General features: G+C 45.1%; 1 protein-coding gene across 4 annotated transcripts in view; it reads right to left on the bottom strand.

Moving 5' to 3' along the window:
- The window catches only part of EPHA6 (EPH receptor A6), a 698,400-nt gene that overhangs the window by 627,577 nt on the left and 43,506 nt on the right, over window positions 1-27,317 (bottom strand). For all 4 annotated transcript variants that reach the window (XR_014470285.1, XM_083171949.1, XM_083171946.1 and 1 more), the window contains exon 2: window positions 18,181-18,245. Coding sequence is in view for 3 of the 4 variants with exons in the window: in XM_083171949.1 (XP_083028075.1) it covers window positions 18,181-18,245 (65 nt within the window). In the remaining variant the exon portion in view is untranslated. The remainder of the gene's footprint in view (window positions 1-18,180; window positions 18,246-27,317) is intronic.

Here is a 27,317-nt window from a genome sequence, read left to right as displayed (position 1 = left end):
AGGCATAGAAGGAGGGGTTAATGCAGGGCGGGAAGCCCCCACCAATGGGTGGCCAGAGGGGTAGCACCCCAGGTCAGGGGTATATAAGCTGAGGTAGTAAAGGTTGCACTTCCTCTTTGAGTTTTGATCCCCACCCTCCCTTTCCCTTATTCATAAAGGCTTCGCCTTATCAAATTTGATCCAATTGGCTATATTCTTAATAGGCGGGACAGCACCCTCGACCAGGATTCTAGAAGGGTGTCAGGTGGTCCCTGCGTGGTATTACCCCTCTCCTTGCCAGGAGGGCGGACGGGCCTCGACTCTGCGCGGTGGGGCGACGAACATTTAGGCGGATATGTTCGCGTCAGGCCTTAGAGGCGGGGGGATGTCCACGCAGGGCGGGCTGTGCCTTTGGTAAGGGGTGTTTAGGAGATTGGGAACGACCTGGTCGTTGCCCGGGGTAACACCCCTGAACGGTCTCTGGTCTCAGGTGCCTGGTCTTTGCCATCCCCTTTATCAGGGGTCATACCAGTTTCTTAAATAAATAAGTATGACCGTTTAAACTAAGCTATCGGTGTCGCGTCTTTATTTTTAGATAAGTGTGTCCGTGTGAAGTTATTTCTAGGCCGGTTATGTAGATATAAGAGTACAAGCAACATATTCACTAGGCTACTTATGCTTCCTTGTGTTAATGAAATATTAGTTCCCTGTTCAAAAATTGGTAAATTGTTTTACAACCACTGCTCTTTGTGCCAGATTTACTAAGATTCAAAAGGTGATAGAGTGGAGAGTGATCAACCAGCCAATCAGCTCCTAACCAGTGGCGATTTTTCCTATGGGCTGCAGGGCTGCAGCCCCCCAGGTAAAATCAGCCACTGTCTCTGCCTAAAGTGAATCCAGATGCAGTCTGTGAGACTGCTCTGGCTTCAATGTGACTGGCAGTGACTTCCAATTGGAAGTCTGACCTGCCAGTCACTCAAGGCAGTCCTACTGGGAGGTGTTCCCTCCCTCTGGGATGCCTCTCTATGCGCAAATGCTCGGCAGCCCCAAATCGGGTTCTGCGCATGCACAGTACCGCGGACGATACTGCGCATGCACCGGACCCGGGAACCTGATTAAGCATCCAGGGGCTGCTGCAAAAGCAGCCCATGGAGACTTGGGCCAGCGCATGCGCAGTATGTATGAAGTTACTGCGCATGCGCTGGACCCGTGCAGGGGATCGGCGGTTAAAACCGGAAGGACGGTGTGGGGAGCGCGGCAGGGCTGCAGCAGCAGAGGGGGGGAGGGCCGCATTGTGGCAGCCCCCCTACTCCAAATTGTAAGAGCCGCCACTGATCCTAACTGCAATGCTACAGGCTATGTTTGAAAAATGGTAGTTAGGGGGCTTGCTGGCTGGTTATCACATTTTGAAGCTAGTGCATCTAACCCTTTCACTGATTATCAAAAAAAAATGCCACTTATTGGCTGACAGGCTGTTATGTAGTCAGGATCACCGTGGAGCTTGATCTGAAAGCATCCCATATTACAGAACCTGGAATTGCCAGTTCAGTTGGGAATTTGGATTTTGCCCCTTGATGAGCAGTTTGACCTTTAGTACACAGACCGAGCATCACCAACACGTTGCCACCTACAGATCAAACTGCCAGTTATTAAATCCCCCTCCCTTCTGTCTATTCCTAGTGTGTGCCGTCCGTAGAAAGCACAGAGGGGATTATCTGATCAAATGAGACCCTTTACTTTACCCACTCCTGACCTACTAAGTAAATCCAGAACCCACAGACAACCAACCTAGTGTATATGACTCATCGCAGCTTAAGACCATGACTAAAAATGTCTCACTTCTTTAAATATTTAGTGCTACATTGTCACAAAGTCCAATAATGAAGGAGGAAGAATGAGTTCCTGAGTATCTGCGTTTTCATCTACGTACAGAAAAATGTGTAGGCTTATGGCGAAAACAATGAGGGAAAAGCTATTATGCTGCTAATTTGAATGGAGAGAAGAAAAAAAGCTTAGGTGCAAAATAACATAAATCATTTTGTTTATCCCCGTCGGATACATAAACTGATATATTTCACTCACATAATGGAATTATGGGAACACAACTATTCTTGTGTAGTCATGGATATCATAATGGTGTACTTAATATGCTTTGGGCTAAATAGAATTCTGCCAATTTATTTTCATTCTAAAAGCAAAACAGCGACATAGGACAAAGCGGGATCTGAGTTATCCAAACCGCTGTCAGAAACATAAAGAAATAATAATCCCAAACTCATACATTCTGATAGAAAAGTGACACATATTAGGAGACACTGGTATAAATATTAATATAGCAGACACTCATTCTACCCCCCAACATTCCCGAAATAATGCAGCAGCTGGAGGTCTTGCACATTTAATCAGACGGTTATCTTCAAAATTATGCTTACATTAAAAATCAAGTGCGTGAAGATGTCTCAGTGCAATCAGAATGATAGCAGGAAATGCTGATCATATTTCCAAGCGGAAGACCAAAATAGCTTATTCACAAGTGATAATGTATACTACCATATATAGCGCTATAGCAGGGATTTAAACATGCTGGGAATGTCTTTTACCAGCAGCTGTCAGCTCTCCAAAAATATACCGAGGTTTATTTAAATATGCAGAGGTGTAACAAAGTTATAATGTTCTAATCTTGCATCGCAGCACTTGATAGATTGTGGTATCTACTGCATACAGTACTTGCCTACTTTTAAATTCTCCTCTCCGGGAGAAGCCCGGAGAGGAGACTGTCAGCATCACGTGTGGGGACGGGGGCCTGATGTAGACGTCATCAAGCTAAATGGTGCTATTTGCATATTTAGCCCCTCCCGGAGAATAGCCGCGAATCGCGGTGATTCAACTATGCGGCTGGGCAACTGCTGGGGAGATCGGGAGGGTGAGGCAGAATTCCACCTTTCCGGGGGGCCGGGAGGGGGAACCGATTTCCGGGACCCTCCCGGCCAATACGGGAGGGTAGGAGACCCTGATCTACTGTATATTGCAGAACACGGACAGCACTGTCCCAGTGCAGGCCTCAACAAATCCTAGGGGCCAGGTCATCAGGCTCCATGGAATTTGCTGATTGGTGAAAAGATTATGCAGGGAGGGAAGGGTTTATATCCTCGTCAATTGGATTCATGGGTGTGCCTGTATTGTGGCATCATTTCATGCCCAGGAGTACATTTGCTAAATGTGCCCGCCCCAGCCTTTTAATTGAGACTCTTGATACTTGACCTTTATAAATACGCTTGCACTTCCCCCACTCCAGGAGGCCAGCTGGATGGGAAAGTGAAGAAAGTGGAGATATGAGTTTATGTGTGGATTGTACAGTGGGGATGTCATTGAATAGTAAAGGTTTATGGGCAAGATGTACTAAGCTTGAAAAGTGATCAAATGCAGAGGGATAAACCAATAACCAATCGGCTCCTTCCTGTCATTTTCCAAACGCAGCCTGTGACATGGCAGGTAGGAGCTGATTGGCTGGTGGTTTATCACTCTTCATTTTATCACTTTTCAAGCTTAGTACATCTGGCCCTCTGGAGGTTTTGTGGGTGGTTCTGGAATTGATAAGCTTGCTGAAGAAGTGAGCCTTAAGGGAACAGTTCCTCACTCTGCTGCATGGTTTCCATGGATTTTGACCTTTGCTTTGAATTCCAATGCATCTAGGTTACCATTGGCTTCATGTCTAACTTCACCCTTGGAACGTCCTTTGGTTACCAGCTACAGACTCCAGTTTGTCTGTCTGTGTAGTGAACCTCTGGTTTTTGCTCTGACTTTCGGCTTTATTTAATCAGTCAATTTTCAGCAACTAGCACCCTACACCTGCACCCTTACAGATGACATTAACATGACATAATGCCACAAAAGATATTTTGGGAATGTGCCTTACCCACGGCGGCTGGAATTCACACAAACGTGTTCGCTGCCCTACAGTGCGAAGTACAGCTGATTTCAGCACATCACACCCTTTGCAATTAATAGGTTTGACCCCTTAACTTATACTAAATGCAAAATATCTGGCAACCTTACGTGACCACCCCTCGGCCTCCTGTGAATTATATGAAACAATCTGATATATCATATGCTGTGGAGAAGGCCAGCATGCTATCTATTAACCATTATATCTATAAGGTATCATAATCTCATGCTTCTCATACAAACATATAACACTACAGATGGCCTTCCCCAATACAGATGGCCTTCCCCACTACAATCCATCATAGATACAGCTGCGAGGCTAATCTTCCTCAACCCGGTCAGTCCCTCTACTTGCTACCTGTATTCTATCATACTCAATTCAAAATACTTTTACTTACACACAAGACACACAAGACCATAAACCAAATTACACCAACATACATCTCTTCTCTTATCTCAAAATATCTCCCTACTCGATCTCTCTCCTCCACATGCATTACTAGCTTCCATTCACAACTGCAGGACTTTCTTCAGGCTGTACCCACTCTGTGGAATTCTCTCCCATGCACAAAATGACTTTCCTCTAGTCACCAAACCTACAAGCAATCCCTGAAAACTCACCTCTTCAGGCAAGCTTATCAGATCCCAGAACCAGCCACAGTAACCATCATAAACCTCTCCTGTCCTATCACATCCCCACTGTACAGGCCACACATAACCTCTCTCTTTCTTTTTCACACTTTCATTCTCCTGACCCCTGGCCAAACTTCTGGGTCACCGTATCATACAGTCCACCAAGAATCTTTGCATTCTGGTGGACATTATGCAATAAATAACACCTATCCTTGTGTATCAATACCTATTTCCCTATAGATTGTAAGCTTGTGAGCAGGGCCCTCATAACTTTTTGACTATCTGAAAATACCCAGATTGTTGTATCACTGTCTCCAATTGTAAAGCACGTCGAAATATGCTGCTCTATATAAGAAACTGGTTATAAATATATAAATAGTGTTCTGTATTGGAGTACAACCTGTTCAAGGCAACTACACAATGGAGACATATTCGTTGCTTGTCTTTATCATGAACTTCATGCTCTCTGAAGAATATTAATGGTCTTTTAAAGCCTCTTACATCCTTCTTTTTATTTTCCAATACTATTTGTCAGATTTACTTTTAATATACTTTGATCTTCACGATGAAGCTCTTGATTGGCAATGTTCGACCCAATTGTGAGACCTCTAATAGACAGACATAAAAAAAAAAAAAAACGGAATAAGTTTAATTTTATGAAATTAGATGCCAATTTATGAATTATGGGCCCTCGGAAGTCAACTAATTGTTAGCAGGGTTTAGTTAAGAGATGCTTTTACAGTATTTCTCTAATTAACTATTTTGTTCTTAATTTAACAGTACATTATTTATGTAGAGGCAGTATAATTTTATAATGTAAGATAATAAAAATATAAGTTAGCCAAGGACGGTGACATTTTTTTTTTTTTAGAGTTACAGTATCAATGTTCAGCGTAGACAAAAGTCAACGAATGTCTGCGCAAACCTAGAAAATATTTCATTTTGTTAGCGTGCTCTATCTGCTCGGACTGGATTTACCCTGATTAGCATAGCAATTTGCAATACGTTTTTCAATTAGCGCTAATCAATTTGAGCTGCCAAAAAAGAACACTCTCTGCTGTAAAAAAGTCCTAAGAATGCTAATGAGGACTTCACATACCTATGTCATCTCCAGCACCGGTTTATAAATGTAAATCTCCCCCTTAATTACTTTCCGCATGGCAGATTGGAAAAAAAGGACAACTTATGAGTCATAATTTAGCTAAGTTTATCATGACAGCACATTTACAGTCCTGAAGAAACCTTTTACAAAAAAGAGTAACTACGAGCATATTTTTTGTGTGAAAACAATCTATTTTGTTGTGTATACACTCGGGGGGAACAGGCATTATTCACAGAGTTCACCCATATTGCAGAACTAATGAAAGGGTTAGACAGCCAGATGCATCGTACAGATTGTGCCGCTGTTAACAAATAATAGATGTTAAGCATGCGATTTGCACAGGATATATTAATATGTATGCAGTACGGTATTTAAAGTATTTAAGGCTCACTTAAACATACCTCCCAACAGTCCCGATTACCCCGGGAATGTCCCGGTTTTCGGGGACATTCCCGCGTCCCTCCCGCGGCCGGCAGTGTCCCGCGGCGAGGCGGGGGGGGGGGGGCTGTTGGGAGTGTCTATTCCCGCAGCCAGGGCGCTGGGGGCATGGCTAGAAGCTCACAAAGCCTCTGGGTCATGCAACCATATCGTCAAAATGGGGGCGTGACCTCGCGGGGGGGGGAGCCGCAAGTATAGGCCACGCCTACATCGCACATCACTCTGTCCCTCCTCGGTCTACAAAGAAGTTGGGAGGTATGCTTATAGGCCTACCATACGAGCCCTTTAAACTGGGACAGTCATGAATTACAAAGGTTCTGTGGATGGCTGACTTCAACCTGGTTTTAATGAGCCAGAGAACAGTAGAGCAAGCCTACTCATTTATGAAAATGTTAGCTGATACCATATGCATAGTTTTGTGGACATAAATGTGATTAATTTTACATCCATATGGAAGAATTGGGTGAGTTTAAGCTACGATAAAGGTGTCCCCTGCTTTGAACGAGTGCGCGACTACCCCCACACTGACAAATCTAGGCTCAGATTGGCTATCAAAGATAGTTCCAAGGGTCTAAAGGTCGGCAGAGCCGGTGACAGGGGGGGTCAAGGGGGACAAGTGTGACGGGCCCCAGTGATCTGAAGGGCCCCATATTTTCCATGCACTGGCACGGCTGCCTGTACTAGCTGTCCTGTCAGTGACCCTCGCGTCCAGGCCATCTACTGTACAGCATCTGTGTGTGACTGAGTCTGACTCAGTGTGCCACTGCTGTCTACTTTGTGTGCACCCTGCCGCTCGGAGCTCAGAGACGTCTACTCTGTGCGCACGGGTCGCAGGCGCATAGCTGTCCCCGCCGCTGTGGCTGTGGCCTCAGTCTCTGGCTCCTGTGCATGTGCGGGTCGTCTGTTCTGTGCTCTGGGAACAACCTGCCTGCTTTTAGTGCTCGGCGTTCTTTTGTGAAAGTGACAGGCCAGCAGAAGCCGGAAGCCAGCAAGACTCATGCAGACGAGGGTTGTGTAGATTTGGAATTAGATGGGGGAGCCCCAGAAATATCATTGTACAGGGCCTAAATAATTGGTGATGGTACACTTGCACCAACAAAGAAGGACACTGGACTAAATACTGAGGCTTAATACTAATTTCCAATCATATGCCACAGGTTTATTTAAAAACAATTGTGGCAATCTTAGGACAGGGGACATCGAGAGCGTGGATGGGCTTGGGTACTGAAGGGGGCATGGCAAGTGTGGACATATCCCCCTCCCAAAAATATATGCGCTGCATAGGGTGGATGTTTTTTGCTGCAAAGGGCTTCAGCAGCACAGCAAAAGGGGACAATGTTCCTCTCAGCAACTGAGCCAGATCAGGGTAATTAGTACCCGGTGACCCTTCGGCCCTATTTCCCTGTGTACACTTAAAATTGGATGTTTTCAAGATCGTAGATGAAATGATTCAGGTAATTACCTAGCATTATTCACTGAGAAGGACTAAGACTAGGATGCTAGGAGAAGATAAGAACAAAATACTACCCCTTTCACATGACATCACTATGCTGGGTCAGACACGACCCATTCTCTGGCATCTTTACACTAAACCTGGGTCTCCCTTTATATAGAGGGCAAGTCTTCTTATAACCGGGTTGAACTGCTGGGTTGGTTGACCCGGGTTATAAGCTGTGGTGCATTCACACCACACCTCAACCCAGGTCCATACGACATCGACCCATCCGTGGTGCGTCATGAAAGGGATATACAGACACCAGACAAGGTTCCTAGACAAAGTACAAAGGGATTAGGGGGTCATAGAACTGACATTAGGGAAACCACTGGCGAAACCTCATTGTAATAATTCAGATACATGCACCAATGATAATTATAGTGATGTAGAAAGGTGTACTAGGCTCAGGTACTCTATGGTTGGGGATATGGGGGTTGCATAATAGGGGTTATAGCCACATTCCCATCCCCCCAAAAAAGAATATACATATAGACAGTGGCGGATTCAGGGGGGGGGGCACCCGGGCACGTGCCCCCCCTGTCATACATTTTGTAGCTGAGGACCAGGGCTTTCCAACGAGCCCAGTCCCGTGTCTCTAGCCCCCCGAGAACCAGAGATATCACCTGGCAAAGCTGTAACGTTTTTTCCCCATAGGATAATATGGAACCCGTCAATTCCGACCCCACCCGGTTCCGACGGCTTCCAGTTCCTCCCCTGGCATCACAGAAGCTTGTAGTTGAACTTATTCAATTCCAAATCGATGGGCCTTCAATATGATACCAGGATGGTCCATATTGCTCAATCGGTTCCAGAAATATTACGTGTAAACTAATTTTTTTATTTTTGAAATGTAATTTCATGGCTGTTCATGTTCTTTGAGGGCAGATTACTCTGGAACCAAACGTTCCAGTTTCACTGGACCAAAATCATTCAAAGCCCACTCAAAAGTTCTTCAATATGATACTTGTCTCATGTAAATGGATCAGTTGGTTCCGAAGATATAGCTGGTTAAATAAGATAACTGGTTAAAGGGGGGGAGGGGTGGTTTTCTCTCCCCCTCACACCAGAAAATGCAGGGACTAGGCTTGTGTAAAAGGGGCCAACCTGGGAATGCATTTTCTGGTGTGAAAGGGGTATTATTTCAAATAGCCGGGACCTGCAGTGCTCTGAATACAGCCAGGCTCTGCCACTGTCAGTGGCTATCACTTCTGCCTGGCGGCTGTCCCCCATTTACCGCGAGAATGTATTCCCCTTGGCAATGAGCATATAATCCCACATGGCAATGAGCATGGAACCTCTGGCAATGAGCATGGGACCCTTGGCAATGAGCATGTAGATAAGCAGCACTTATGTAGCATAATTTTTAATAGGCATTATGGTGTTTGACATAATACATAATGGACATAATGGCGTGTAACTTAACGTGTAATGGACATTATGGTGTAAATGTTTGGTGGACAATGTTCCTGTTTATGAAACGTATTGTGAATTTTGGCTCAATACGTGTGGCATTATGTGAATTTTGTTTTAATCCGTGTGGCATTATGTAAATTTTGGCTCAATCCGTGTGGCATTATGTGAATTTTGACACAATCCATATGGCATTATGTTTATTTTGCCTGCTTTTAGTGCTCGGCGTTCTTTTGTGAAAGTGACAGGCCAGCAGAAGCCGGAAGCCAGCAAGACTCATGCAGACGAGGGTTGTGTAGATTTGGAATTAGATGGGGGAGCCCCAGAAATATCATTGTACAGGGCCTAAATAATTGGTGATGGTACACTTGCACCAACAAAGAAGGACACTGGACTAAATACTGAGGCTTAATACTAATTTCCAATCATATGCCACAGGTTTATTTAAAAACAATTGTGGCAATCTTAGGACAGGGGACATCGAGAGCGTGGATGGGCTTGGGTACTGAAGGGGGCATGGCAAGTGTGGACATATCCCCCTCCCAAAAATATATGCGCTGCATAGGGTGGATGTTTTTTGCTGCAAAGGGCTTCAGCAGCACAGCAAAAGGGGACAATGTTCCTCTCAGCAACTGAGCCAGATCAGGGTAATTAGTACCCGGTGACCCTTCGGCCCTATTTCCCTGTGTACACTTAAAATTGGATGTTTTCAAGATCGTAGATGAAATGATTCAGGTAATTACCTAGCATTATTCACTGAGAAGGACTAAGACTAGGATGCTAGGAGAAGATAAGAACAAAATACTACCCCTTTCACATGACATCACTATGCTGGGTCAGACACGACCCATTCTCTGGCATCTTTACACTAAACCTGGGTCTCCCTTTATATAGAGGGCAAGTCTTCTTATAACCGGGTTGAACTGCTGGGTTGGTTGACCCGGGTTATAAGCTGTGGTGCATTCACACCACACCTCAACCCAGGTCCATACGACATCGACCCATCCGTGGTGCGTCATGAAAGGGATATACAGACACCAGACAAGGTTCCTAGACAAAGTACAAAGGGATTAGGGGGTCATAGAACTGACATTAGGGAAACCACTGGCGAAACCTCATTGTAATAATTCAGATACATGCACCAATGATAATTATAGTGATGTAGAAAGGTGTACTAGGCTCAGGTACTCTATGGTTGGGGATATGGGGGTTGCATAATAGGGGTTATAGCCACATTCCCATCCCCCCAAAAAAGAATATACATATAGACAGTGGCGGATTCAGGGGGGGGGGCACCCGGGCACGTGCCCCCCCTGTCATACATTTTGTAGCTGAGGACCAGGGCTTTCCAACGAGCCCAGTCCCGTGTCTCTAGCCCCCCGAGAACCAGAGATATCACCTGGCAAAGCTGTAACGTTTTTTCCCCATAGGATAATATGGAACCCGTCAATTCCGACCCCACCCGGTTCCGACGGCTTCCAGTTCCTCCCCTGGCATCACAGAAGCTTGTAGTTGAACTTATTCAATTCCAAATCGATGGGCCTTCAATATGATACCAGGATGGTCCATATTGCTCAATCGGTTCCAGAAATATTACGTGTAAACTAATTTTTTTATTTTTGAAATGTAATTTCATGGCTGTTCATGTTCTTTGAGGGCAGATTACTCTGGAACCAAACGTTCCAGTTTCACTGGACCAAAATCATTCAAAGCCCACTCAAAAGTTCTTCAATATGATACTTGTCTCATGTAAATGGATCAGTTGGTTCCGAAGATATAGCTGGTTAAATAAGATAACTGGTTAAAGGGGGGGAGGGGTGGTTTTCTCTCCCCCTCACACCAGAAAATGCAGGGACTAGGCTTGTGTAAAAGGGGCCAACCTGGGAATGCATTTTCTGGTGTGAAAGGGGTATTATTTCAAATAGCCGGGACCTGCAGTGCTCTGAATACAGCCAGGCTCTGCCACTGTCAGTGGCTATCACTTCTGCCTGGCGGCTGTCCCCCATTTACCGCGAGAATGTATTCCCCTTGGCAATGAGCATATAATCCCACATGGCAATGAGCATGGAACCTCTGGCAATGAGCATGGGACCCTTGGCAATGAGCATGTAGATAAGCAGCACTTATGTAGCATAATTTTTAATAGGCATTATGGTGTTTGACATAATACATAATGGACATAATGGCGTGTAACTTAACGTGTAATGGACATTATGGTGTAAATGTTTGGTGGACAATGTTCCTGTTTATGAAACGTATTGTGAATTTTGGCTCAATACGTGTGGCATTATGTGAATTTTGTTTTAATCCGTGTGGCATTATGTAAATTTTGGCTCAATCCGTGTGGCATTATGTGAATTTTGACACAATCCATATGGCATTATGTTTATTTTGGCTCAATCCATTTGGCATTATGTGAATTTTGGCTCAATCTGTGTGTTATTATGTAAATTTTGGCTCAATCCGTGTGGCATTATGTGAATTTTGACACAATCCATGTGGTACTATTTGAATTTTGGATCAATCCATGTGGCATTATTTGAATTTTGGCTCAATCCGTGTGGCATTATGTGAATTTTGGCTCATTCCATTTGGCATCATGTGTAAGAGACAAGTATAATGGGGTCTAGTATTTTGTTGCATAATGTGTAGTTGTATATGGTGTTGTACACTACACTCAAGGACATGCCCCCTTTTGAGTGGCCACACCCCATTTTCCAGAGCGCGCCTTCGGCGCACGCACAACTACATCCTTCACTTTTGTCACCATGGTGGGCCTGAGTACTTTAAATGCCAGGGCCTATTTTTAATCCCATTCCCACCCTCTCTCTGCTGCTCTCTTAGCATGTACACTGGCACCACTAACACCACCCCTCCCCCACCTAAACCCTCTTTTATCATGGTGCCCCCCCTGTCATTTTATCCTGGATCCGCCCCTGCATATAGAAACTATATAAAATACTTACTACTTACATACAAAGCCATTACTCTGACTACACCTACTTATATCTCTTCGCTTATCTCAAAATATATCCCCACCCAACCTCTCCGCTCTGCACAAGATCTGCATCTCTCATCCACACTCATTACTTGCTCCCACTTACACTTGCAGGAGTTTTGTCGGGCAGCACCCACCGTATGGAATGCCCTTCCACGCACATTAGGACTCTCCTCTAGCCTCCAAACGTTCAAGCGTTCCCTGAAAACTCACCTCTTCAGGCAAGCTTATCATATTCAGGACACCCACACAACCACCAGTAGCATTTATATCTAATTGCATCCCATCAGCACTGTCTTGTTATCTGATGGGACTGCCATGGTATGGAATTCCATCCTTATATATCCTTATATATTCCTCCTATTATCCCTATAGATTGTAAGCTTATGAGCAGGGCCCTCCTACCTCTATGTCGGTTTGTATCTACCCAGTTTTGTTTAATCACTGTTGTTTTCAATTGTACAGCGCAATGGAATATGCTGCGCTATATAAGAAACTGTAAATAAATAATATATAAATAGAAAACAAACATATACATACAGATGGACCCGGTCTCCCTCTTGCTGGCGAATCGCCAGACTGTCTCCGCTGGCGATCCGCCAGCAGCCTGGCGCTCCATCTGACTGAGACGCGCGTGCGTGTGAGGCGCACGTGTGTCTCAGTTTCCGGGCGGCGGGGCGATGGGAACCTGTCCGTCTCCGCTTCAGGGAGACGACAGGGTTAGGGGGGGGGGGGTGCAGGGAGGCGGTGGGGACCCCGTGTGACCGGCGACAAGCGGGGACCCGGGGGAAGCGCCGTCGGAAGGGTCCCCTTTCGCAGATACAGATTCTGCCGCCATCCCTTGCAAAGACAAGCCCGGCTCCATCTGTAGAAAACATTTCCACCCCTCCCCTAAAAAGTCCAACATACAGTATACACATATAAAGCATATACACATATTAAACCCCCAAGAACAAACATATGCACATATAAAATGTTGGTAAGATGGCGGAAGTGCACAAGAGAGAAGTGCCATTGGGGGAAACCCGGGGGGGGGGGGGGGGGGGACACTAGCCTCTATGCGGCACTGCCTCACGTTGCACAGCATACTCTTCAAAGGTCAATAAACCTTTGAAATTGATATTCGTTACACAGAATCAGCAGAATATGTATATGTATGAAAAATACACAATTTGTCCTTTATAGTTTTTCTTTTAATTAGAAATCTTAGAAAATTATAACTTACTTTCCTTCTTATTGCAAGAATATGACATACAGTAGCCCGTTTCTGCCTGGTACTCAAATCAATTGCACTCTAGGGGGGATACTGATTGTGGTTTTAATAATATAGAAAACTGTGAGTGCAATTGATTAAAGATTACTGAAAATAATCAGCCTAGTGCAAAACAAAAAAAACTCTTGTAATTGTAGCATTCGGTTATGTCACGAATGACCTTGCCAGGGGAAGAAACTATTTGGAAGCTGTGGGAAGTGTTTCAAATTAAGTTTGATTTTAATACGATTTTAATATTAGCTTTTCACTTGAGTTTGAATTAGACTGCCAGCGACACTGCCTTGGCTGCCACGTAATTTCATTAAGATGACCAGTCATCTAGGGAGAGTTGAAAGTTATGTTAAATTGCACTGGAGTCTTTGATCACTGAAGCTTCCTATTTCATAAATACTCCTTGTTAGTCCTTTAACTTTTTATTAACCGGAACGGCAAATGTTTACAATATCTGCCCTTCCTAAAAAAATTCAAAAAGATTTTTTTTTTCCTGATATTGTAGATGTTGCCTGGGCACACAGACTTTAAAACTAAATAATTATAATTCCCTTCGTTGGTGTAGCCTAATTATAGGGATATTATAAATATGTACTGCACATGGATGCAAATATGCCATATGTTTGAAAGGCATTAGACTGAATAGCCAGATGCTGGAGTTACTTAGTAAAGCACACAAAAAAATGCAGCATTTTTCCCAATCTGGTTAGTTCTTTCAAGCGTAAAACAGGCAAAATTTGAGAATCTGGGAGAAATAAATGGGAGTTTGATCTGAGCAGAACAGAAGTTGTTATTGCAGATTTCTTTTTAAGCCAAATATCTATTTTTATATTCAAGCCGTGGAGGCAAAAATGTATTGAATAGTTATACCCTGACTTTATGGGCAGTACGGATGGTGTAATGGTTAGCATTATTGCCTCACAGCGCTGAGGTCATGGGTTTGATTCCCACCATGGACCTAATGGTGCGGAGTTTGTATATTCTCCCCGTACTTTCGTGGGTTTCCTCCAGGTACTCCGGTTTCCTCCCACAATCCAAAAATATACTGGTAGGTTAATAAGAAACTGTTAATAAATAACATGGCATTTTGAAGGAAATGTGACAACTGGGCAGTGGGGATATGGACCAAGATGTTAGCACCTTCATTATGGTGAAGTTCAGAAAACCTACATGGATTTGGATGAAATACAGGTTTTAGACAATCCAAGTAGGAGATTTGGGGCATGATGCAGGATCAAAAAAAAAAAGGTCAATCTCTTTAATAAAATCCAACATGTGGAAGTGAAGAAAGAGGAAGCTAAATCCTATGAGCGGGTATGGATCATTGGACAGACAGCAACTAGGTTGACAAGCATTAGGTCGACACCACAAGGTCAAATTGCCTCAAGGTCGACATGACTGAAGGTCAACATGGGGTTAGGTCGACGGGGTCAATAGGTCATTAGTCAAAAGGTCGACATGGGGCTTTTTGAATTTCGACACAGTCGACATGGACACTGAAACGTAGAACCACGTCCACCCACACGCCTCGCTACGCTTGCCATGCTTCGGGCACGCTATATTATTCTCCCACCACGCCCTAGTGGATGGTAGGGCATGAAATACTGTCAGTCGGCATATGTCGGCTCAATAAAAAATGAAAAACCACATGTCAACCTTTTGACTCTGGACCTTCCCCATGTTGACCTAATGACCCTGTCGACCTAACCCCATGTCGACCTTCAGTCATGTCAACCTTGAGGCATGTCGACCTAATGTTTGTAGACCTAGTGACCGTACCCCGTATGAGTTGCCCTTCCCAGGTGCTAGTTGGAAAATGTTGTGGCCAAGTCACAGAAAACAATGGAGCAATATGTTGTAAAAAGTGACAAAGGAGAGAGAGATGCTCAGTGTAGATCATGATTATTCACTGCCCATTAAGCCAATCAATGCAAGAGATGGCTCTGATCTGACCCACGGGCATTAGAACCCAACATGCCCTTCTGTGCATGCGTGGCTTAGCAAAGCTTATTTCTTCTCACCGCCCATACCGAGAGGACATGTTTCTGAATGCCTCCAGGACACTGGCTCTGTTGCAGAGGAGTTTCTACCTATAATAATTCAGACAATCATATGCACCAGCTGCACCCAAACAGATACCAGTCTCATTCAATCATGTACCAATTCTAGTTTTTCATTCAAATCTGGATAGCGGATCGGGATCTAAAATACAAGATCCGCTGTACGGTGGCATATGCTTTAGCTGTATTCATCAGAATGGATATGAGCTGCTGCTAAAAGAGAGATCATTAAATATGTATGTGCAGAAAAACAGAACAGCTCAGAGTTCCGTCAACTAAGAAATGCGGCTGCTGCAGCAGGGTTGTGTGTGAGATGCTGAAGCTGGGACGGGGGCCACATCACATTGTTGCTATGGGGCCCCTCCCTAAGACGGCAATAACAGTATTGCAGTGGCATGAGAATTATTACAAACAACGCTTTGTGGAATAGGCCAATCTTAACACAAGTTACGCAGCAGCACGTATGTTACCAACAGTTTATCATCTTAATATGAGTGGGTTTGATCAACCGTATGCAATACTGTTAATACATTAAATTGGTGCCTTCATCAGCTGCGCTGGGTCACATAGAGTAGGACACTCACCGAGGAAAATGACTACCTGGAAATCACCTTGTTGTGTACTCAATAATCACACCCTGCCTACTACAGGGTGAATATCCCTTATACGTAAATCCCAAAACCAAAATATTTCCGAAACTGTAGGTTTTCAGAATATTTAATTTTTTCTTATTTTTATTTCCCCCCTTGCACCTTTTCTATACCCCAGTGGCCACGACAGCCATCTGATTCATCTTCAGCGGCATACCGGTCCAAGGATGCATTGCGCGGGTGCACCAGTGAGATCGACCGGGCACCCGCGCACATGTACACTGCATCATAGGGACCTGGAATGCCGCTGAAGATGAATGCAATGGCCTCCATGGACACCAGGGGACACCGTGGACACTGGGGGACTGCTGGGGGACCAGGTGAGTATGTAAAAAAAAAAATATTCCGAAATCTGGAAAAGTCCCTTATCCAAAATGCTTGTGGTTCCGAACATTTCAAATAAGGGATATTCAACCTGTATCACTACAGATCTATAGGCTAAGAGTAGTCATATGCACATCCCTGATAGAGGAAGTGTATTTGCAAGTTAGTAAGGACATGTGACTCAGCGCAGGTGTTCCTAATTCCAGATGTACGATGTTAGATTTCCTGTTATCCTTCACCATTCCACACTGGTCTGATTTTGCGTGGTCTGAATATGGCTGCATTCTGAATGCAAAAGGACCACAAACTTATTTATTATTTATTATTTATTTATTACCAGTTTCTTATATAGCGCATACATATTCATCAGTCCCTGCCCCAGTGGAGCTTACAATCTTTATTCCCTACTACATGTACATGTACATACACAGACATTCTAGGGTTAATTTTGTTGAAGTAAATTAGCCTACCAGTATATTTTTGGATTGTGGGAGGAAATCGGAGTACCCGGAAGAAAACCCAGGCAAGTACGGGGAGAATATACAAACTCCGCACAGTTAGGGCCATGGTGGGGATAGAACCCATGACCTCAGTGCTGTGAGGCAGTAATGCTAACCATTACACCATCCGTGCTGCCCAGATGGGACAAGAGATATGAAATATGCATCTCCTGGAATTTGCTACCCACAGAATGTGGTGTAACTGGCTACACTCCTTGGCTATGCCCTAGAGATGGATTTCTTTCATGGTGCCACCAGGTTAACACTCGGAAATGAACAAAGAGAAATGTTTGAGATGCCTCCAACTCAGAATGGCCAGGATATAGGGAAAGATGTGTATGTTCCCCAGTGGTGCTGAGAGAGGGGGGGGAACGACTTATTACCCAGGCCCACATCTGATGAAGAGGCCAAGTGGGGTCCCTGTTACCTGGCAGCAGCAGCAGCTGTTCTCAACCCAGCACATGCAAGAAGTACTGCTTACCACAACTAGGCCACACCCTCTGAAAAAAAGTATGTTCCCTACAGTGTAAAAAAAAAGAAAACTAAGCAGGGGAATATGTACAAGTTCAAAGCACAATCTTTAGGGTAAATGAATTACTCTCTAAACACAAGTCCACAGTTTCTTGCTATCATTTATCAAGTGCAGTCTATATAATCTAGAAGATGACTGGAAATTATGGGCAACTTTTCCAATTGTACTTTAAGAAAAGATTAATACATGACCCCAGCGTTAGATTGGAGGTCCCTGGGGCGCTCTACCGGCTTACTCCACCAATCAGGTTCATCACTTGGGGTGGAAGCGTGGAGAGCTACACACACTGCGGGGTGCCAATCTTTGGCATCCTTTCAACATTATGAGCAGCGTTGAATCAGCACTACTGGTGGCATGGGACCAGCCCTGACACCCTGTCCTGGGCAAGAGCACCCCTCACTCATTCTTCCCTACGGCCCGGCATTTCCTCCTTTTGGGGGGGTAAACAAAAATTGTTTTGGGGGTTTTTACTGCATTTTGAAATGCACTAATGCCCCTCCTGGAGGAGCTCTGCTGCGGGGGTTATGCCAGCTGGCATAACCCTTTAGAAGCCCATGGGCTTCCCTTTGCACCACTGCTGTGTGAGGGATCCGACAGGGATCCCTCCCAGCATGCCACGCGGCCGCCAGCTACTCTGCGCACGGGCAGCTGGACTTCCCCGTTAGAAAAAATCCGTGGGGATTGCAAAGGGCAGCTCTTATCGGTGAGTACCGCAGCAGCTTGGTACATCGCGCCCAATTTGTCTTTGAATTAAGCTGGACTGAAGTAAATAATGATGTACCAGATGAAAGGGAGAAATTAGAAGGTACAGTACGGATGAAAATAACTGAATAAGAAAATTCCGTCTTACCCCATTTACTGGGTACGTCTTCCATCCTAATTCTCCGATAGCTGTTGTCGTATCCAGTAGCACAACTGTAAGCAAACACACATATATGAGTACACATGCACTAATTCACCCGGAAATAAAATAACAGGATTAGTTTTATTATGACAAATAAATGAATTCAAGGTTTGGGTACCGTCTGTACTGATATAGTAAGTAGAGCAGGTGTATTTAGAATGCGGTCCACAAGCTTCTGTGAAACTACACATCCCAGCAAGCCCTGCCCCAGTTTTAATATTAGCATGCCTAGGGAATCTATGGCAGGGCATGCTGGGATGTGTGTAATGCTAAGTACACACTAGATGACTCCTGCAGTCACCGATATAGATAACTATAACAGCCGCGCTGCGGGAGAACAATATTGAGTGCACACAGTCACACTGGCCGATATGGCTTGTGTTATCGGTCAGTGACATTGCCGCTCCGTACATGTAGAAGCTGATGATATTGTCAGATTCTGCGGCATGTACGATAACGACCCACGGCCGCACGTACCAGAAAAGATATTGAATGTACATACTGGCAAATAAATATGCAATAATATCGATATCGTCCATATTGTTGACGATATATGGTCTAGTGTGCACCTAGCTTTACACTCTGTGATGAATGTTAAGGAAGGGTGATACTCTGGTTGACAGTGTCACTTCTGGAAGTTCTCACCAAAACTTGGTAATGTTTACTGATAATGCACAATAGAGTTCAAAATACATTAATCACAGCCATTAATTACACAATTGCCTTTCTGAATTGTTATTACAATAGAAGCCTTCTGCAAAGCCTTTCCTCCACTGAAATAACTTGGAAATGGTTTTCACCAATAAAGTATATACAAAGCAAATTACAATGTAGCAACCTAAATGCACAAAGAGACAAATGTCTCTATAAAATGACGCTATAGTCAATTCCCCCTCTACCTCTATAATGTTCAGCCAGCCGAATTAAAGGCCTCCATACACAGGTCCAAAGTCTGAGAGACATGTTGGACCTGTTTTCCCTTGAGTTCCCCCAGCAGCTTCCTTGGAGCGCGTCTTCCGAATTGGCACTCGATGTGCAATTCTTTTACATCTGATAAATAGCATTTGATTTATTGCATGTAAAGAACTCCCAGGGTTCAAGGGGAATCGGATGCAACACATCGCGGGTGCTAAAAAGCACCCGCCATGTGCCCCTGATGATCCAATTCCAATAGATCATAGATTTATACGTGCTGCATGTATGATCTAAAGCAGTGGTCTCCAACCTTTTTCGGGGTGGGAGCTACTCGCGACAAAATAAACCGCCCGAAGAGCTACTAAATTTAAAAAAAATTTAAAACCTGCATAATATCCCAAAAAATGCCCTTTACACATTATGCCACACACCGTAATGCCCCTGACACCTTATGCCACACACTGCAATGTCCAATATGTCACAAACATACCTCCCAACACGAGGCAGAGGAGACATCTGCGCGTGCCGAAGGCACGCGCCCAAAATTAGAGGGTTCACCTACTACCGTGGAACTCCTGCGAGGCTACATCCCCCATTTTTTGAGGGCATGGTCAGCTCTCTAAGAGCTGTAGCCACATGTGGTGCGGCCATGGAAAATGGAGATGTGATACACATATGACCCCAATAGTGCAGTCTTTGATGCCCATTATACCTATGCCGCATACTGTGATGCCCATTATACATATGCCCCGCACTGTGATGCTCCATTATACATATGCCACACACATGATGCCCATTATACATATGCCCATTATACAGTACATATGCCCCACAACGTGACGCTCCATTATGCAAACATCCCACAGCGTGACGCTGAATTTAACATATGCCACACACATGATGTCCATTATACATATGCCCCACATCGTGATGCCCATTATACATATGCCGCACACCGTGATGCCCATTATACATATGCCCCACATCGTGATGCTCCATTATACATATGCCCCACTGTGATGCTCCATAATACATATGCCCCACTGTAATGCTCCACTGTGATGCTCCATTATACATATTCCCCACTGTGATGCTCCATTATACATATTTCCCACTGTGATGCTCCGTTATACATATGCCCCACTGTGATGCTCCATAATACATATGCCCCACTGTGATGCTCCATTATACATGTGCCCCACTGTGATGCTCCATAATACATATGCCCCACTGTGATGCTCCATTATACATGTGCCCCACTGTGATGCTCCATAATACATATGCCCCACTGTGATGCTCCATAATACATATGCCCCACTGTGATGCTCCATAATACATATGCCCCACTGTGATGCTCCATAATACATATGCCCCACTGTGATGCTCCATTATACATGTGCCCCACTGTGATGCTCCATAATACATATGCCCCACTGTGATGCTCCATAATACATATGCCCCACTGTGATGCTCCATAATACATATGCCCCACTGTGATGCTCCATAATACATATGCCCCACTGTGATGCTCCATAATACATATGCCCCACTGTGATGCTCCATAATACATATGCCCCACTGTGATGCTCCATAATACATATGCCCCACTGTGATGCTCCATAATACATATGCCCCACTGTGATGCTCCATTATACATGTGCCCCACTGTGATGCTCCATTATACATGTGCCCCACTGTGATGCTCCAGTATACATATGCCCCACTGTGATGCTCCATTATACATGTGCCCCACTGTGATGCTCCATTATACATATGCCCCACACACTGTGCGCACACAGTTTTCATTTTTTTTTTACCTCATGTAAGTCTGAGCAGAGGCTGTGGCGCAGGACCGGAGCAGACATCAATCACGCTGAGCAGAGGCTGTGGCCGTGGCGTCGATGAGAACGTGCGCTGGGGACGTCAGGAGGACGCGGCATGAAGTCACATTCAGAGACCTCTTGCCGCCAAGTGAGGATGAAGAAAGTGCGCTGGGGACGTCAGGAGGACGCAGCATTAAAACACTTTCTGACCTCCTGCCGTCAAGCAAGGTACCGCTACGCGGCAGGAGGTCACTTAAACAGCCCCGAGCTACTGGAAAGGTCCCGGCGAGCTACCCGTCGCTCGCGAGCGACGGGTTGGCGAACCCTGATCTAAAGAATCCCATCCAATGCCCAGGAACATATATCAGATCCGATCACAATGACAAACACCCTGTGTATGGGTAACTCATTGGTTCGATTCCCACCATGGCCCTACTTGTGCGGAATTTGTATATTCTCCAAGTGCTTGAGTGGGTTTCCTCCGGGTACTCTGGTTTCCTCCCACAATCCAAAAATATACTGGTAGGTTAATTGGCTTCCAACAAATGAACCCTAGAATGTCTGTGTGTGCGTGTACATGTGATAGGGAATATAGATTATAAGCTCCACTGGGGCAGGGACTGATGTGAATGTTCAACTATACTCTGTAAAGCGCTGCGGAATATGTGTGCGCTATATAAGAAACTGTTAATAAATAGTTATGGTCATTTATTACAATGGGTTTAAATGGCAAAATAGGTACTGTACCAATTTTGTTTTTCATAACTGCGCCTCAATTTATTTTCTAAATGAACAACGGCAGACAGTGGTCATCAGTGCTGTGATGTATGGTAGAAATGGAGCAAAACAATTCTTTATTTTTCTTTCTTGTATTGGCATCATCGTTCTCCATGATGGTGCTGTATAATAATATTGGGGGTTATTCTAGTCCATTCTTTCTGACAAAATCCTTCTTAGATGGACAAAACCATGTGCACTGCGGGTGGGGCAGATGTAACTTGTGCAGAGAGAATTAGATTTGGGTGGGGTTTTTCTTCAAAGTGAGATCTTTATTGAAGTGTAAAATCATGCAGTCAGTATTTTCCCTGCACAGAAACAAAATAACTCACCCAAATCTAAATCTCTCTGCACATGTTACATCTGCCCCCTTGCAGTGCACATGGTTTTGTCCATCTAAGAAGGATTTTGTCAGAAAGAATGAACTAGAATAAACCCCAATGGGTTACATAATCACATTTGCTGATTACTTAATTAGAATTTGTGTTTAAATGATATTGATTTTGGATGCTTTATTCTAGATTGCTGCATCCAACTGAAGGAACTAATGCTGATTAATGACTTATAGACTTCATACATTTATGAAGACCTTAGCACTCCTGAGAGGAGTTTCTCTTCCCCTCACCTGCAGCTTAATGGTTAGGTATTAGGTATTTGGTGGATGTTTGCCTGGGTCCCTCCATGGTTGGGTTTATCTCACAGACCCCATAGCAGACAATTACATACCTCCCAACTGTTCCACTTATCCAGTTGTTTTGGGACTTATCTCGTTTTTTGGGGACGTTCCCGCATCCCTCCCACAGCCGGCAGTGTCCCGCATTGGGGCCCAGTTGGGAGTCCCCCCCTTTTGTCTGTGAATAGACGCTGTGCGCATGTGCACAGAATCTATTCTTGCGGCCAGAGGGGCTGGGGGCATAACCAGCAGTTCACCAAGCTGCTGAGCATGCCCCCACAGCAGCTAAATGGGGGCATGGCCTTGCGGCAGCGGCACAAGTATAGGCCACAACCCCTTTCTGGTAGGCCACGCCTCCCAAAAATTACCAAATGTTGTGAGGTATGCAATTCATCCATTCGTGCAGCCAGCACATTGATACGCAAGGATTTCAAACTAGTGGAGCAGCGTCTTAATTGAATGCTGGCCGTGCTGATTCGCAGCCATGCAGACAGGTCTGACTTGGGCCCCCTAGCTCTCCACAAGCATCCATACAGTGAATGACTGTCAGGACTGCTGACTGGTGGACAGCTCCAACCATTGGCCAATCAGCAAGCTGACAGCCATTCAAAGCCTTGCTGCATCCTGGGAGGCAGGTAGCTTATAGGGTGGATATCACAATGGGTGCGGATTATTAGATAGACAGTGTCTAGATCAGGGCTGGGCAATTGCGGCCCTCCAGATGTTGAGGAACTACACATCCCAGGATGCTTTGCATTAGTTTTGCTATGTGGCCATGCTGAAACTGATGCAAGGCATGCTGGGATGTGTAGTTCCTCAACATCTGGAGGGCCGCAATTGCCCAGCCCTGGTCTAGATGAACAGCCAATGGGTCTACCCCAAAAGGTCAACATGCAATAGGTCGACAGGGTCAAAAGGTCGACATGGTCAAAAGGTCAACATGGGAAAGGTTGACACGCGAAAGGTTGACATGGCCAAAATGTCGACATAAAAAAAGTAGACATTCGTTTTTCCAATTTTTGTTGTCAATGTCGGGAACTGTTGACACGGACCCCAATTCGTGTAACGTGTACCCTTGCTGCTCTCGCCATGCTTCCGGCCCGGTTCTATTATATTCTCCTGCTATGCCGACGTGGATAGTGCAGTAATAACAAGCTGGGGGGGGGGGTAAAAATCAAGAAAAACTCAAACTGGTCACGTGTCCAACTTTTCCATGTCGACATTTTGACCCTGTCAATTTTTTTAACCCGGTGGACCTATGACATGTTGACTTATTGCATGTTTACCTTTTGACCTTTCAACCCTGTAGACCAATTGCATGTCGACCTTTTCAGGTAGAACTATTGAATAAATATCTATAAATCAGAACCAGTCCCAATCATAGAAGCATTCTCTACCTGTGTCCCAAGATGCTCTACACCAGGGTTGCCGACCCTCCCGGAATTTCCGGGAGTATCCCGAAAATCGGGTCCCCCTCACGACCCCCCGGAAGGGTGGGCAACCCTCCCGGATTCAGGGGGGACCCCCTCTGACCCCTGGATCGCGGCATTAAAATGCCGCAATCCTCGGGTCTCAGAGGAGGGGGCGGAGCTAAAACGGCACAATCGCGTCATTTTAGCCCCGCCCCTCCACGGAGATCCGTGAATTAGCTGCTTTAACAGCATGGGGGTGGGGCTAAGTGATGTCACTCGCAAGCCCCGCCCCCTGAGTGGCTGCTGAATCTCTCCTCTCCGGGCTTCTCCCGGAGAGGAGAATCTTAAAGTCGGCAACCCTGCTCTACACACACCAGTCTGGGAGGCCAATGCCCGCTGGCCCCTGCGCCAAGGCCCCTAGAATCTTAGGGCCCTAGGCATCGGCCCAGTGTGCCTATACATTAAAATGGCCCTGCTCTAATAAGCATATATGATATAGAGATAAATGCTGTCTAGCTCCATAAGAAAAGTTACAGAATATAGAGGTGCGCCGATTAAATAAGTCAGGCTTACGTTAAATGCTTGTAACATATTTTTTCCTAAGTTTTTTCCTTTAAGAAAGCAAAGTGTAACCTGACACAGTAATGCCTGTAATTTTCTTTTGGTTTTTAATGTGCTATTATGCATTTAAGGCCGATTCTTCCTGCTCCGCTGCCTCTCTTTCCTCTCATATTTGAAGCTGACATTTAAAAAAAAAAAAAATTGTTCAGTCAGTAAAAATTGAAAGTTCAGAAAAAAATGTCTGGTAAACTGATATATTAGGAGATAAATACTATGTGCAGTGTAATGAAATCCACTGGGTGTGTTATATCCAAATAACATTACTATTAACTTGTGCATGTGCTCCTGAGACCTTTCTAACTATGGGCCTGATTCAGACCTATTCACTGGACTGCGTATACCCACAGCCTAGCGAACAGGTAAGCCCCACCCTGCGTTCACAACCCGGCCACAGTTTGATTGACAGGAAGTCGGCATTTGGGATGTGTCAGGAAAAATGCAGGCATGCCTAAGCATTTTCAGGGAGGGTGTGTGATGTCAGCTCTGGATTCAGGGGGGGTGATTCAGGTTGGTTTGCAAAAAAGCAAATTCCTTCTTTAATGCACAAAACCATGGCCCTTATTCTGATTGAGTCGGAGGGCTCCAAATGCGGACGGACGGCCGATTGTTGGTGTTTGCGCATGTGCAGAGGCGTATCTGCGCATGTGCGAACTCCGCGCACGTCCGAATACGGCGTGAATTCCGTACAGAAAATGATCGGTTGGAACAATCCGAACAGGGGGTGGAGAGGGATGTGAAGGGCTGTTTGGGCTCATTACCATATGCATATGCCCCACGTTTCATGGGTGTTCCCATGAGGCTAAGAACACTGAGTTCCTGTCCGAAAATACGCATCCGACCGATTCAACTAGAATTAGGGCCCATATGCATTGCAGGTTGGGCTGATGGAACATGTGCAGAGTGAGTTAGATTTGGGTGGGGTGTGTTCAAACTGAAATCTAAATGGCAGTGTAAAAATAAAGCAGTCAGTATTTACCCTGCACAGAAACAAAATAACTCAGCCAAATCTAACTCTCTCTGCACATGTTACATCTGCCCCACCTGCAGTGCACATGGTTTTGTCCACTAAAGAAGAGTTTGCTTTTGCAAAGTAACCTGAATCACCCCCTCAATCAGACTGTTTCTATAGCAGACTAGAGGAAGGGTTTAGGGTTATGCACGGACTACATACAATGGAAAATTCATTCGATGGTGAGTGAGTTGCGTTTAGATTTGCAGTTGTACGATGATCACTGATATTTTCGCTAGCCATTTGTAGACTTGCACAGGGCAGGTTTTCACTCTGTCTGGGCAGCGACTATCTGATCGCAGGCCTCTGCAATTTTGCACAACATCGACCAGGTCTGAATAACCCCCGTGCTCACAAACAATGCGACCAGGAAGAGAGAGAGTGGACAGCTGCCGGATAAAAACTTCTAGTCGCCACCAATCACAGAAGGACCCCCGACTCCTTCTCATCCCTGCATTTGCTTCCGATCAAAGCTGATTGGACAGCACAGCAGGAGCCGGCACTCGCCAGCTGTACAGAGGAGCAGACGTCTGAGAATATAAATAAACCCCCCTCAGCCCCCCAGTGTGAGATGAGCAGCCGCTGGGCAAATCAAAGTCACCATGGTCAGAATGTTCTGAAAGTCCGATAGTGATGGCCATGATTTTCTGATGTTTTTTTTTCAAAATAGTTTTGTATAATTTTACATATGTGTTGTTGACCTTATTTAAGCATACAAAAAAAAAAATTCTCAGTGCTTTTTGTAAACATATTTTTGCCATTTAAAGGGTTACGTCACACTCCTGGTATCATTCAGGCAGAACCGATCTTTATATTCACCACTGAAATAGTACCGTCTCATCTGCTGTATGGATTGAATACAGCTGTATACAGAAAGCAGCTCGATCTCATATTTGAGGGCAATGGACATAAATAAACTTGCCGGGATGACATAAAGCGCATAATAAGAAGCATTAAATGGAGCTGAAAATTGTAAATAATCTAAATGTCAAACTACCGTGAGGGATGTCATTCTAACGCCAGGTACACATTATCCGATAACGTCCACGAAAGATATCGTTTACAATTTCCCTTGAACTGGCAGGAATTCGCTGAGCAAACTGTATAGCGCATACACATTTACTGATGGGGGGGGGGGCATAGCCAAGAGAGAGGACAGGCTGCCGTTGCTGCTGTCTCTTTCCTCAGCTCAGCACAGGGCACTGAGCAGCGTGTGCTGAGCTGGAGAGAGAGGCGGTGCTTCAGCGGCAGGCAATCTCCTCTCAGCCATGGGCCCAGGTAAGATGATTGGAAAGAAGACCATGCAGGCAACTTCAGGGGGTGGTCCAAAACTGTCTTGTCAATAGGCCCCGCCCCAACACAGGGAAATACCTGTGGAAAGTGGCATAACTAGATACATGTGGGCCCCATAGCAAAAGTTTTTAAGGGCCCCTATTTATCACCTAATGCGGAAAAATGTATAGAGCACATGATACTTTGACAGGCAAAGTGGGCCCCTTTCAGCTCTGGGCCCCATAGCAGCTGCACCCCCTGCACCTATGGTAGTTATGCCCTTGCCTGTGGAGCTAAATGACATAATTACCGTCATTTCACTCAACCCACTTCCCATGGCCCTGCAATTGCCGCTGGTTATCGCACCCTCCTGTCTGTTTCGTTAGGAAGAGGGCAGTGTGTGGGAGAGCCTCCTACTCTTCTGGGGACTATCCTAAAAATTGCGAGCCTCCCGTAGCTTCGGGTAGGGCAGGCAAGGATGTTATATTAAAAAAAAACAATAATGAAAGTAATCCCAAATAGGAACATTAAGCAAAAGAATATCAACAAAGGGATCTGAATCCAAATAAGCGGCAGACAAA

This window comes from Crinia signifera, chromosome 2 (assembly GCF_055691185.1).
Source record: "Crinia signifera chromosome 2, ASM5569118v1, whole genome shotgun sequence".
NCBI lineage: Eukaryota > Metazoa > Chordata > Amphibia > Anura > Myobatrachidae > Crinia > Crinia signifera.
Note: the sequence above shows the minus strand (reverse complement) of the source record. Positions and strands in the feature narration are given on the sequence as shown.